Consider the following 14,095-nt stretch of genomic DNA (forward strand, 5'->3'; position numbering starts at 1 on the left):
TCACCGGAACAGAATGTGGAATTACTGACAGGGGTCAGCTGGGAGCCGCTCGCCTAGTATAGCCGCTCACCACCTAGTATAGCCGCTCGCCTAGTGTAGCTGCTCGCCTAGTATAGCCGCTCGCCTAGTATAGCTGCTCGCTTAGTATAGCCGCTCTCCTAGTATAGCCGCTCTCCTAGTGTAGTCGCTCGCCTAGTATAGCTGCTCGCTTAGTATAGACGCTCGCCTAGTATAGCCGCTCTCCTAGTGTAGTCGCTCGCCTAGTATAGCTGCTCGCTTAGTATAGACGCTCGCCTAGTATAGCCGCTCGCCTAGTGTAGTCGCTCGCCTAGTATAGCTGCTCGCTTAGTATAGACGCTCGCCTAGTATAGCCGCTCTCCTAGTGTAGTCGCTCGCCTAGTGTAGCTGCTCGCTTAGTATAGACGCTCGCCTAGTATAGCCGCTCGCCTAGTGTAGCCGCTCTCCTAGTATAGCCATGGGCCTAGTTTAGCCGCTCGCCTAGTATTGCCGCTCTCTTAGTATAGCCGCTCTCCTAGTTTAGCCGCTCTCCTAGTGTAGCCGCTCTCCTAGTATAGCCGCTCTCCTAGTTTAGCCGCTCTCCTAGTGTAGCCGCTCTCCTAGTATAGCCGCTCTCCTAGTGTAGCCGCTCTCCTAGTATAGCCGCTCTCCTAGTGTAGCCGCTCGCCTAGTATAGTCGCTCTCCTAGTATAGCCCCGGGCCTAGTATAGCTGCACGCCACCTCGTAAAGCTGCTCACCGCCTAATTTTGCCGCTCTCCTAGTATGTATAGCCACTCGCCAAGTATAGCCACTCTAGTATAGCCGCTCTCCTAGTATGTATAGCCACTCGCCAAGTATAGCCACTCTAGTATAGCCGCTCTCCTAGTATAGCCACTCTAGTATAGCCGCCTAATATAGCCACTCTAGTATAGCCGCTCGCCTGGTATAGCCACTCTAGTATAGCCGCCTAGTATAGCCGTTAGCCTAGTATAGCCACTCTAGTATAGCTGCTCGCCTAGTATAGCCACTCTAGTATAGCCGTTAGCCTAGTATAGCCGCTCGCCTAGTATAACCACTCTAGTATAGCCGCCTAGTATAGCCACTCTAGTATAGCCGCCTAATATAGCCACTCTAGTATAGCCGCCTAGTATAGCCACTCTAGTATAGCCGCTCGCCTGGTATAGCCACTCTAGTATAGCCGCCTAGTATAGCCGTTAGCCTAGTATAGCCACTCTAGTATAGCTGCTCGCCTAGTATAGCCACTCTAGTATAGCCGCTCCCCTAGTATAGCCACTCTAGTATAGCTGCTCGCCTAGTATAGCCACTCTAGTATAGCCGCCTAGTATAGCCACTCTAGTATAGCCACTCTAGTATAGCTGCTCGCCTAGTATAGCCACTCTAGTATAGCCGCTCCCCTAGTATAGCCACTCTAGTATAGCTGCTCGCCTAGTATAGCCACTCTAGTATAGCCGTTAGCCTAGTATAGCCGCTCGCCTAGTATAACCACTCTAGTATAGCCGCCTAGTATAGCCACTCTAGTATAGCCACTCGCCTAGTATAGCCACTCTAGTATAGCCACTCGCCTACTATAGCCACTCTAGTGTAGCCGCTCGCCTAGTGTAGCCGCTTACCTAGTACAGCCGCTCTCCTAGTACAGCCGCTCTCCTATTATTGCCGCAGGCCTAGTTTAGCCGCGGGCCTAGTATAGCCGCTCGCCTAGTATAGCCACTCTAGTATAGCTGCTCGCTTAGTATAGCCGCTCTCCTAGTATAGCCGCTCTCCTAGTGTAGCCGCTCGCCTAGTATAGCTGCTCTCCTAGTATAGCCCCGGGCCTAGTATAGCCGCTCGCCACCTTGTAAAGCCGCTCGCCGCCTAGTATAGACGCTCGCCGCCTAGTATAGACGCTCTCCTAGTATGTATAGCCGCTCGCGTAGTATAGCCACTCTAGTATAGCTGCTCGCCTAGTATAGCCACTCTAGTATAGCCGTTAGCCTAGTATAGCCGCTCGCCTAGTATAGCCGCCTAGTATAGCCACTCTAGTATAGCCACTCGCCTAGTATAGCCACTCTAGTATAGCCACTCTAGTATAGCTGCTCGCCTAGTATAGCCACTCTAGTATAGCCGCCTAGTATAGCCACTCTAGTATAGCCGCTCCCCTAGTATAGCCACTCTAGTATAGCTGCTCGCCTAGTATAGCCACTCTAGTATAGCCGCCTAGTATAGCCACTCTAGTATAGCCGCTCCCCTAGTATAGCCACTCTAGTATAGCCGCTCGCCTAGTATAGCCACTCTAGTATAGCCACTCTAGTATAGCTGCTCGCCTAGTATAGCCACTCTAGTATAGCCGCTCCCCTAGTATAGCCACTCTAGTATAGCTGCTCGCTTAGTATAGCCGCTCTCCTAGTATAGCCGCTCTCCTAGTGTAGCCGCTCGCCTAGTATAGCTGCTCTCCTAGTATAGCCCCGGGCCTAGTATAGCCGCTCGCCACCTTGTAAAGCCGCTCGCCGCCTAGTATAGACGCTCGCCGCCTAGTATAGACGCTCTCCTAGTATGTATAGCCGCTCGCGTAGTATAGCCACTCTAGTATAGCTGCTCGCCTAGTATAGCCACTCTAGTATAGCCGTTAGCCTAGTATAGCCGCTCGCCTAGTATAGCCGCCTAGTATAGCCACTCTAGTATAGCCACTCGCCTAGTATAGCCACTCTAGTATAGCTGCTCGCCTAGTATAGCCACTCTAGTATAGCCGCCTAGTATAGCCACTCTAGTATAGCCGCTCCCCTAGTATAGCCACTCTAGTATAGCTGCTCGCCTAGTATAGCCACTCTAGTATAGCCGCTCGCCTAGTATAGCCACTCTAGTATAGCCACTCTAGTATAGCTGCTCGCCTAGTATAGCCACTCTAGTATAGCCGCTCCCCTAGTATAGCCACTCTAGTATAGCCACTCGCCTAGTATAGCCACTCTAGTATAGCCGCTCGCCTAGTGTAGCCGCTTACCTAGTACAGCCGCTCTCCTAGTATAGCCGCTCTCCTATTATTGCCGCAGGCCTAGTTTAGCCGCGGGCCTAGTATAGCCGCTCGCCTAGTATAGCCACTCTAGTATAGCTGCTCGCTTAGTATAGCCGCTCTCCTAGTATAGCCGCTCTCCTAGTGTAGCCGCTCGCCTAGTATAGCTGCTCTCCTAGTATAGCCCCGGGCCTAGTATAGCCGCTCGCCACCTTGTAAAGCCGCTCGCCGCCTAGTATAGACGCTCGCCGCCTAGTATAGACGCTCTCCTAGTATGTATAGCCGCTAGCGTAGTATAGCCGCTCGCCTAGTATAGCCACTCTAGTATAGCCGCTCGCCTCCTAGTATAGCCGCTCTCCTACTATAGCCGCTCTAGTATAGTCGCTGGCCTCCTAGTATAGCCGCTCGCCTCCTAGTATAGCCGCTCTCCTACTATAGCAGCTCTAGTATAGTCACTGGCCTCCTAGTATAGCCGCTCGCCTCCTAGTATAGCCGCTCGCCTAGTATAGCCGCTCTCCCAGTACAGCCGCTCTCCTACTATAGCCGCTCGCCTCCTAGTATAGCCGCTCTCCTACTATAGCCGCTCTAGTATAGTCGCTGGCCTCCTAGTATAGTCGCTGGCCTCCTAGTATAGCCGCTCGCCTCCTAGTATAGCCGCTCGCCTAGTATAGCCGCTCTCCCAGTATAGCCGCTCTCCTACTATAGCCGCTCGCCTCCTAGTATAGCCGCTCTCCTACTATAGCCGCTCTAGTATAGTCGCTGGCCTCCTAGTATAGCCGCTCTCCTACTATAGCCGCTCTAGTATAGCCGCTCACCACCTAGTATAGCCGCTCGCCTCCTAGTATAGCCGCTCGCCTAGTATAGCCGCTCTCCCAGTACAGCCGCTCTCCTACTATAGCCGCTCGCCTCCTAGTATAGCCGCTCTCCTACTATAGCCGCTCTAGTATAGCCGCTCACCACCTAGTATAGCCGCTCCCCTAGTACAGCCGCTCTCCTAGTATAACCGCTCTAGTATAGTCGCTGGCCTCCTAGTATAGCCGCTCTCCTAGTATAGCCGCTGGCCTCCTAGTATAGCCGCTCGCCTCCTAGTATAGCCGCTCTCCTAGTATAGCCGCTGGCCTCCTAGTATAGCCGCTCACCACCTAGTATAGCCGCTCCCCTAGTACAGCCGCTCTCCTAGTATAACCGCTCTAGTATAGTCGCTGGCCTCCTAGTATAGCCGCTCTCCTAGTATAGCCGCTGGCCTCCTAGTATAGCCGCTCGCCTCCTAGTATAGCCGCTCGCCTCCTAGTATAGCCACTTGCCTCCTAGTATAGCCGCTGGCCTCCTAGTATAGCCACTTGCCTCCTAGTATAGCCGCTGGCCTCCTAGTATAGTCGCTGGCCTCCTAGTATAGCCCCTCGCCTCCTAGTATAGCCACTTGCCTCCTAGTATAGCCACTGGCCTCCTAGTATAGCCGCTGGCCTCCTAGTATGGCCGCTCGCCTCCTAGTATAGCCACTCGCCTCCTAGTATAGCCACTTGCCTCTGAGTATAGCCGCTCTCCTACTATAGCCGCTCTAGTATAGTCGCTGGCCTAGTATAGCTGCATCATGGACTATGGGGGAGGTGGTGTGTATGTACTATGACAGCTAATACTGCCCACAGTCCACAGAAGCCCCCCGCACAATGAGGCTGCCACTGCGCCAGGCAATGCCCCCAGCCAAAGAAGATAAAGAAAAGCTATAAAACATTATATTAGTGCTCTGTGCGATCATAGAGGAGAGGCCGTTGTATGGGAAGTGGCTGCAAAGAGTGTCTCTTGCTCTGGAGGACCCAGAAAGTCCATGTGCTGCATGCATAGTCCTGCATAGGAATTCCTGCATGTTATACCTGATCTCTCCTGTGGGGGCAGTGCAGGACAATGAGCATATACTGTATATAATAATCACACCTAGAATAGTCACTTATGTGAACTCCGTCCATGGTCTCTTGTGATGACTCCCTTACTTGTGTCTTATGGACGTTGCTGTGGTCACCGCCAGGTAAGGAGCCGGCCGCAGGATACCAACACATACAGACTATTAGCAATCAGTTCAGAGAGTCCTGGCAGGAATGATAGAGTCCGATAATGGGGATGGATGCAGCTCAGCGGTGGGTGAGACGCCCTACATAATCCTGTTCTATCCCTCCGTGACCTCCAGTGGGCGCCACTCTCCGGCTGTATTGGGAGTCCTGTTCATATACTCCGCATATACAGTGAGAAACAAATAGAGGGGATTAGTCTGGAACACTTACATCTGGAACATTGAATTCGCTTCTGGATGTTTCTTTTTGTAAACAGTGTGTGTACAGAACTGTGTAGAGGAGTATATATATAGTACTTACAGGTGGTCATCTAAAATAATACCGCCACCTTCTTATATGGCAGAGATGTCTATAGGCAGGCATTGGTGACCTCTGACCATTCGGATAACATCTGATCACATCAGTATAGAAATCCAGATAATTGCAAAGGGTTCACTTACTTTTTCTTGCAACTGTGCATATATATATATATATATATATATATATATATATATATATATATACCTACTCACCTGCTGTTCCTGGCCCATCTGTAATCAGTGATCAGATGATATTATATAATGTGTAAGCTACAGCAGATAGCCGGGGATGAAGGTGAGCTGTGGCCTGTATGCTATATACTGTGGTATTTGTACTATATACCATGGCCTGTATCCTACATACTGTGGCCTGTATACTCTGGTATGTATACTATATACCATGGCCTGTATCCTACATACTGTGGTATATATACTATATACCATGGCCTGTGTACTATATGCTGAGGTCTGTGTACTATATACATATGTCTGTATACAGAGACTGCTGGGTCTAACGTCATATGTTCTTTTTATCTTGCAGTTGAAATCTCTCCCGGGAACTCCTGAGAAAGGCGCCACCAAGATAAGTGTGAGTGTCAGAAACAAGAAGTCAGAGTCAAACGGGTTTTATTTACACATTTACAATTGTGAATATAGAACTTAAATGGTCACACACCGCCGCCATGTGATTAATACCATTTCTGTAAATTACTTCTTTTATCTAACAATCACACAAAAACAGCTGTAAATTCTTGGCCACATTGTGTTTCCCTTTTTCTACAAGCCGCTGTCCACTGCCTGTTGTTAGGCTAAGTCTGTCTTTAGTAGCGGAGAGCAGGACAAAACACAGGAAGTGTGGGTAGGACATGGCTGGTGTAATGTGTAGGAGGCTGGGCTGTGTACCTACAAGCTGAGCCCATCTCTCTGCTACAGATGATCCAAACTATTCCAGACAGGTAAATCAAGGCTTTCCTTTCATCTCTCTCACAGAGTGTTCAGCAAACACTTGTATGGCTTCAATAGTTCATTACAAGGTCATCCTACCCTTTACACAATCCTTTCACCGCTTCCCCTCCCATCTCTTCTACCCTGCGCCGCTTCCTCTCCTCTGCACCTCTCCCTCCTCTGTGCTGCCCCCTTTTCTCTGCATTGCACCCTCTCTTCTCCCCTGCACCGCTCCCCCTCCTCCGCACCACTCCTCCCCCTCCTCCGCACCACTCCTCCTCCTCCTCCGCACCACTCCCTCTCTTCTACCCTGCGCCGCTCCCTCTCCTCTGCACCTCTCCCTCTCCTCTGTGCTGCCCCCTTTTCTCTGCATCACATCCTCTCTTCTCCCCTGCACCGCTCCCCCTCCTCCATGCTGCTCCCCCTCCTCCGCACCACTCCTTCTCCTCCGCACCACTCCATCTCTTCTACCCTGCGCTGCTCCCTCTCCTCTGCACCTCTCCCTCTCCTCTGCGCCACCCTTTTCTCTGCACCACTCCCTCTCCTCCACACCACTCCCTCTCTTTTACCCCTCTCTTCCGTGCCGCTCCCTCTCTTCTACCCTGTGCCGCTCCCTCTCCTCCACACCACACCCTCTTTTCTGTGACGCTCCGTCTCCTCTCCCCCGCCCGACTCTTCCTCCGCACCACTCCGACTCCAACACACCCTCTCCTCCGCGCCACACCCTCTACTCCACACCACTCCCTCCTCTCCTTTACGCCACACCCTCTCCTTTGCGTCGCTCCGTCTCGTCCCCTCCGTGCTGGTCCCCTTCTCCTTCACCCGTCTCCCTCTCCTCTGCACTGCTCCCTCCCCTCCGCGTCGCTCCATCTCCTCTTCTCCATGCGGCTCCCCTTCTACTCTCTCCCATACCCGACTCCCTCTCCTTCACACTGCTCCCCCTCCTCTGCACTGCTCCCTCTCCTCTCCGCGGCTGCCCTTCTCCTCTCCCCCACCCGGCTCCTTCTCCTCTCCCCCGCCCAGCTCCCTCTCCTCCGCATTGTTCCCTCTCCCCCACCCGGCTCCCTCTCCTCTCCGCGGCTCCCCTTCTCTCCCCCACCCGGCTCCTTCTCCTCTCCCCCGCCCAGCTCCCTCTCCTCCGCATTGTTCCCTCTCCCCCACCCAGCTCCCTCTCCTCTCCGCGGCTCCCCTTCTCTCCCCCACCCGGCTCCTTCTCCTCTCCCCCACCCGGCTCCCTCTCCTCTCCGCGGCTCCCCTTCTCTCCCCCACCCGGCTCCTTCTCCTCTCCCCCGTCCAGCTCCCCTCCTCTGCGCAACTCCCCTTCTCCTCTCCCCCGCCCAGCTCCCTCTCCTCTGCGCGGCTCCCCTTCTCCTCTCCCCCGCCCGCCTCCCTCTCCTCCCCCGCCTGGCTCCCTCTCCTCTGCGCGGCTCCCCTTCTCCTCTCCCCCGCCCAGCTCCCTCTCCTCTGCGCGGCTCCCCTTCTCCTCTCCCCCGCCCAGCTCCCTCTCCTCTGCACTGCTCCATCTCCTCTGCGTGGCTCCCCTTCACCTCTCCTCTGCGCGACTCCCCTTCTCCTCTCCCCCGCCCAGCTTCCTCTTCTCTGTGCGGCTCCCCTTCTCCTCTTCTCTCCCCCGCTCAGCTCCCTCTCCTCTCCACGGCTCCCCTTCTCCTCTCCCCCGCCTGGCTCCCTCTCCTCTGCGCAGCTCCCCTTCTCCTCTCCCCCGCCCAGCTCCCTCTCCTCTCCACGGCTCCCCTTCTCCTCTCCCCTGCCCAGCTCCCTCTCCTCTGCGCGGCTCCCCTTCTCCTCTCCCCCGCCCGGCTCCCTCTTCTCTGTGCGGCTCCCCTTCTCCTCTCCCCCGCCCGGCTCCCTCTCCTCTCCACGGCTCCCCTTCTCCTCTCCCCCGCCCGGCTCCCCTTCTCCTCTCCTCTCCCCCGCCCAGCTCCCTCTTCTCCACATCGCTCCCACTCCTCTCCCTCGCCCAGCTCCCTCTCCTCTGCGCGGCTCCCTTTCTCCTGTCCTCTGCGCGGCTTCCCTTCTCCTCTCCCCCGCCCAGCTCCCTCTCCTCTCCACGGCTCCCCTTCTCCTCTCCCCCGCCCAGCTCCCTCTCTTCTGCGCGGCTCCCCTTCTCCTCTCCCCCGGCCAGCTCCCTCTCCTCTCCCCCGCCTGGCTCCCTCTCCTCTCCACGGCTCCCCTTCTCCTCTCCCCCGGCCAGCTCCCTCTCCCCCGCCCAGCTCCCTCTCCTCTCCCCCGCACAGCTCCCTCTCCTCTGCGCGGCTCCCCTTCTCCTCTCCCCCGCCCGGCTCCCTCTCCTCTTCCCTGCCCAGCTCCCTCTCCTCTGCGCGGCTCCCCTTCTCCTCTCCCCCGCCCGGCTCCCTCTCCTCTCCCTCGCCCAGCTCCCTCTCCTCTGCGCGGCTCCCTTTCTCCTGTCCTCTGCGCGGCTTCCCTTCTCCTCTCCCCCGCCCAGCTCCCTCTCCTCTCCACGGCTCCCCTTCTCCTCTCCCCCGCCCAGCTCCCTCTCCTCTGCGCGGCTCCCCTTCTCCTCTCCCCCGCCCGGCTCCCTCTCCTCTCCCCCGCCTGGCTCCCTCTCCTCTCCACGGCTCCCCTTCTCCTCTCCCCCGGCCAGCTCCCTCTCCTCTCCCCCGCCCAGCTCCCTCTCCTCTCCACGGCTCCCCTTCTCCTCTCCCCCGCCCAGCTCCCTCTCCTCTGCGCGGCTCCCCTTCTCCTCTCCCCCCGCCCGGCTCCCTCTCCTCTCCCCCGCCTGGCTCCCTCTCCTCTCCACGGCTCCCCTTCTCCTCTCCCCCGGCCAGCTCCCTCTCCTCTCCCCCGCCCAGCTCCCTCTCCTCTGCGCGGCTCCCCTTCTCCTCTCCCCCGCCCGGCTCCCTCTCCTCTTCCCTGCCCAGCTCCCTCTCCTCTGCGTGGCTCCCCTTCTCCTCTTCCCTGCCCGTCTCTCTCTCCTCTGCGTGGCTCCCCTTCTCCTCTTCCCCGCCCGGCTCTCTTTCCTCCACCCATACTTGGCCCACTGCCCTCCAGCATCTTGAGGAACACTAATGGGGATCTCGCTTGTACGGCAAAAGCGGAACATTATTGTGATTTACAATTCTCTTCTTCCGGACGGGGTAAGCTGTACATTTCACAGACTGGCAAATACTGGGAGCCGATCAATTTGGAAGGAAAGCTAATTAGCCGCAGAGATTTTTCTATTGATTGTTCTGTAGGGGAAGAGAGAGCTGTACTTGGCGAGGATGGGAGACTTCGACTGAAGCCTCGTCCCATTGGGGGGAAGATATAAATTCATTTAGAAGGTAGCATTAAGGAGGCTTAAGCAAACAAAATAAACCAAAGTGCCGGGATTTAAGATGGTGTCGTGGATATTCTTCTACCTTTTAGGATCGTTCTGTTACTGTATTTGTGGCTGTTTACACGGGATCAATTTATAATCCATGTATGATTAGTAGAAAATCCAGTCAGTCGTGGCATCGGGAGAATATACTAAGGGTAACGGCCCATAGAAGATCTGACACATGATCGCATCTTCATGAGTATCCCTCCATTATAGACATTCAGCAACACTCAAGAGCCTTTCCAATACACCCCAATAGCAGACTTGTCAGTAGTTCCTGACAATCTAGCTAACTGGGCTCCAAATGGACGGACTGATGTAACCCCATTCAATAATTGGTAGAGTCTACACTACACATATACAGAACAGGGGATCCTGCTTTCCACTTTCTTTATAGCATGCCCTAAGAAGAAGGACATTATAGAGCAGTACTGAGCAGTGTAAGCTGTGAATCAAGCCCTGGGGTGGGATCCAATACCCACAGCAAGCCCCTGTAGTCTCTTTGCAGTTTGCTTCTGGCTTTTTTCACTCACTTCCCTTCTTCTCTCCATAGACTTGTATGAGCAGCATGTAATGTGATCCTTCAGTTAGTTGCTAATCCCGGAATTGAACAGTTTTGTTTATTTTGGGTGGGGGCTTTATAAATGGAGAAAGAAGTATTTCAGTCTGATAAGATATATTTCAGGATTTCTTGCATTCGCCTGACCTATTCCTTTCGATGCATAGTGCGATGACAGCGACCATTCAAACGCCCTGATTTCTGGTATGTTATATGTTGTCTAGTTGGCTATAGCAGGCGGCCGCAGAAGCAGGGTTACATATTCATTATACCGTTGTTACTGTCTATCCTCACATAACATCACAGACTCATTTCGAGGCCGATTACATTGATCCTCCTGATTATTTTTCCGGTTTTCACACAGAATAAGATTGACACAGAGCAGTAGGAGGGCAGCCGACTCCTCCTGAAGATTTATATGCCATGACAACCTCTATGGGCATTGTAATTGCTGCCATTAGTAGTTGCCATCCAGCATCTGTAACTTGACTTAGACAGTTGGCAGATAGGACGTTAGGAGACGCGTCAAGGACATAGAGCTCCAGGTAATGCTCTGCTTCTGGGGGGTATGCTCCTTAAGTAACTTATTCTGAGTAAGAGATTGCATTATAGCTTATAATAAGACGGCCCGCCTGGATATGGGGGGGGGGGGCTGAGATCGACCACCGGAGACTGCAAACAATTATCTCAATTGAGGAATAAAGCATTAGATCCGCTCTGCTGCACAGTCTAATGCACCCAGGTGCGCAGATCCAGAGTTATGTTATTCCTCGATTTACTGATCCATCTAAGTAACTTTTATCTGTGAAATATTACGGAGTACGAGGGAATGTGAAAAGATGTGAAAAGTGAGGTCGATCGGGTGTGGATGGATACAGGTCTTTATTTTTATCCCCATGGGGAACCTGTTTCATGGTGCTTGAACCAAAAGTCGCCCATGTGGTCTCTGATAGCTTCTTCTCACCCCATCAGCCTTAATTGATTTTTCTTTATACCAAGGCTGTTAGGGTGGGGAGAAGCCACCAGGGACCACCCCGATGAATTGATAGAAGCCACCAGGGACTGCCCCGATGACTTGAGAGAAGCCACCAGGGACCGCCCCGATGACTTTAGAGAAGCCACCAGGGACCGCCCCGATGAATTGAGAGAAGCCACCAGGGACCGCCCCGATGACTTGAGAAGCCACCAGGGACCGCCCCGATGACTTGAGAGAAGCTACCAGGGACCGCCTTGATGACTTGAGAGAGACTACCAGGGACCGCCCAATGATTTCAGATAAGCTCCAGGGACTGCCCCGATGACTTGAGATAAGCGACCAGGAACCGCCCCGATGATTTGAGGTTCAGGCAGCATGTAAGTGATGACAGGTTCACTTTGATGGATGTAAATAGAGACTTTTACACGACTTTACCCTGAAACCAGAACAGTTACGTAGGTCTAACCGCTGATTTCCCTATCAGTCCCGAAATCCATAAGCCATAGCAGTAAAATGGCCGTAACCAGGAGGTTTAACTGCCGATTTCCAAATCGATGCAAAGAACAGAGGTCAGTTGTCCCGAGTGAATGGCGCGGCAGCACACATGGACGGCCAGCACTCCATTCCTTGGGTCATCTGAACATTGTCGCGTTTACTGCTCAGCAATAATTGGAAGCCCCATAGAGAATGAATGGATCATTGGCTAATCGAGCATACTGCCGCTCTATGATTTTGGTTCGATCAGCCGGACCTCTTACTCCCTATCCTGTAATCCTTGATCTTGGGGTCTCAGATACTGGTAAATGGAATAATACTCGGATTCTCTACTTACATATGCATTATGTTCATGGGAGGTCCATTTTCTGTCTGACTCATAACCCAAGCTCTCTCTTCTACCTAGGTGGTAAAAGTCTTCGGCAGCAACATTTCCCACAAACTGCGCTTGTCTCACGTGAAGATCTCAGATGAAGGAACCTATGAATGTCGCGTATTGGATTACAGCGATGGGAAAGGAAGACAGCACCGTGTTAAGGCTTTCCTCCGCGTGGAGACAGAGTTAGGCCGCCGCGGTTCACTGCCTCACCGCCAACAGGACACCGGCACCCACCGCCACTTCCAAGTCAAAGAGCTGAAAAAGCGAGCAGCAGAGCCTTGTGACCAGTGCCGGGTGTAGATGGACTGCGGGTGCTTCTCCCAAACACCAATGTACAGAGGAGTGCATGAGAGGCTTCCACCCTTCTCCATCTGAAAATTGTTGTCTACTTGCAAGCAGGAGCGGCCAATGGAGAACAGTGTCTTTATGACTTTACCCCATCACGTGACTTCTTGGTGAAGGGCATTGAAGGTGCTCAGACTGTTACCTATGTGAACTAGGAATGGAGCGTCCTCTGCCATTGTCCACCGATCATTGTTTCATCCCATGCACTGTACAAGTTGTTGTGTTCATACAGACCATTGGCATTATGGGAAGCATAAATTTCCCAGGATGCCTTTGAGTAGATGATCTCGAAATACATTGGACAAGGGGTAAAAGTTAAAAAAAAAGAAGCCCTTATTCAAAAGGCCTCTCATTGACTGATCCGCTTTTCAATGTAATACTTTACAGGACTCAACATTCTGTAATGGTCAAAATACTATTAATATCTAATCCAGTGTTTCAAGAATATAGATGCCCAAGCGGCGTCCGTGCTTTTATTCTCCATGTGTGGCATCATCATTGACAATTTCCAAGCTGTTGCCTTTTCCGCAAAGAAAACCTGGCTCTAACCTGCTCGGCAGAGAGGTCCCAACGCCGGAACCACCAGCCAGTATTCTGTACAATAACTAAGCGCGTATCGTGTGGCTTTATTTGATGTTTTCGATCACTTTGGTTTCTGCATTCAGTGTCGGGGAGGAAATGTTAGATGTGTAAATCTTGTCTCTTGCACCTCTCCCACAGGATGGGTTCGGTGTAGAAGTCTACGAGTAATAAGCAGGACAACATGGCATCCAGGTCTGCATCAGGCGGCCGTTGCTGTACCTTCATGGAGGAACACCTAAGGGCCTGGAGCATGACTTGGGCCGTATACACATATTTCTGCACCTTTTATATAGGGGTTATCCAGTTTATGAAACCCACCCTAATTCTGAGTTAACAGAAGCGGCTCCTCAGTCCAGAATCCATCACTCTCACCAGTGGTCCTTTCCTTCATCAAACAGACGACCTATTGATATGGACGATCACAGTGCAATACTTCATTTCCCCAGTGATGGCGCTGCAGGGAAATGGAACATTTTATATACAGATTACAGCTGATCACTGAGGGTCCCAGCATGCAGACACTTTGCAATAAGCTCATGGTCAATGGTTTCCTAACACATAAGGAGAACCCCTATTAAAGGTGCAGGGTGGTGATCCATAGAGTAAGGTACTGGTGATACACAGGATCCACACTTGTCCTGGAATCTCAGCTCTTTCGAGCGTACCTATCACTTTAAAGACTTTTGAAATGTCTTCAAAACAAGAACTGACCAATCAAGACTGTCTTTACGTCATGTCAAAAGTTATTTAAAGTGACAGTGCTCCTTTAAGCCCTAGTTTGAGTATAAACCTTGTAAATATGATCAGCAGCTTATTTTCCGTCATTTTACAGGTAACGTTTAGGTTATATACATGGGGTTCTCTCCATATTCTATCTAGAATCATCTGTGAAGGCCTTCTGTTGATCAGCTTCATAGGGATTGCATATAACCTTGTGTCATGCTGCGTCGCTTCCAGCCATGCCGGCAGCGGAGGGTTTGCAGCTCTCGTGAGGTCGGTAGAGAATCGGTCCAGTAATCTTCTATAGTTATGTAATCCCAGATCTATCACCGGTTTATTCGGAAAGGTCAACGTCACAGGTGTTAAACTCCGACCCTCCAGCTGTCA

The 14,095-nt window shown here is 52.6% G+C and overlaps 1 protein-coding gene across 3 annotated transcripts in view; it reads left to right on the plus strand.

Annotated features, from left to right (window-relative positions):
- VSTM2L (V-set and transmembrane domain containing 2 like) overlaps window positions 1–13,488 on the plus strand; it is an 82,754-nt gene extending 69,266 nt beyond the window's left edge. For all 3 annotated transcript variants that reach the window (XM_069953613.1, XM_069953614.1, XM_069953612.1), the window contains exons 3-4: window positions 5,909–5,956; window positions 12,089–13,488. In XM_069953613.1, coding sequence (XP_069809714.1) covers window positions 5,909–5,956; window positions 12,089–12,361 — 321 coding nt within the window. In that variant the 3' untranslated portion in view covers window positions 12,362–13,488. The remainder of the gene's footprint in view (window positions 1–5,908; window positions 5,957–12,088) is intronic.
- The last annotated feature ends 607 nt before the right edge of the window (window positions 13,489–14,095 follow it).

Source organism: Dendropsophus ebraccatus, chromosome 14, assembly GCF_027789765.1.
Source record: "Dendropsophus ebraccatus isolate aDenEbr1 chromosome 14, aDenEbr1.pat, whole genome shotgun sequence".
Taxonomy (NCBI): Eukaryota; Metazoa; Chordata; class Amphibia; order Anura; family Hylidae; genus Dendropsophus; species Dendropsophus ebraccatus.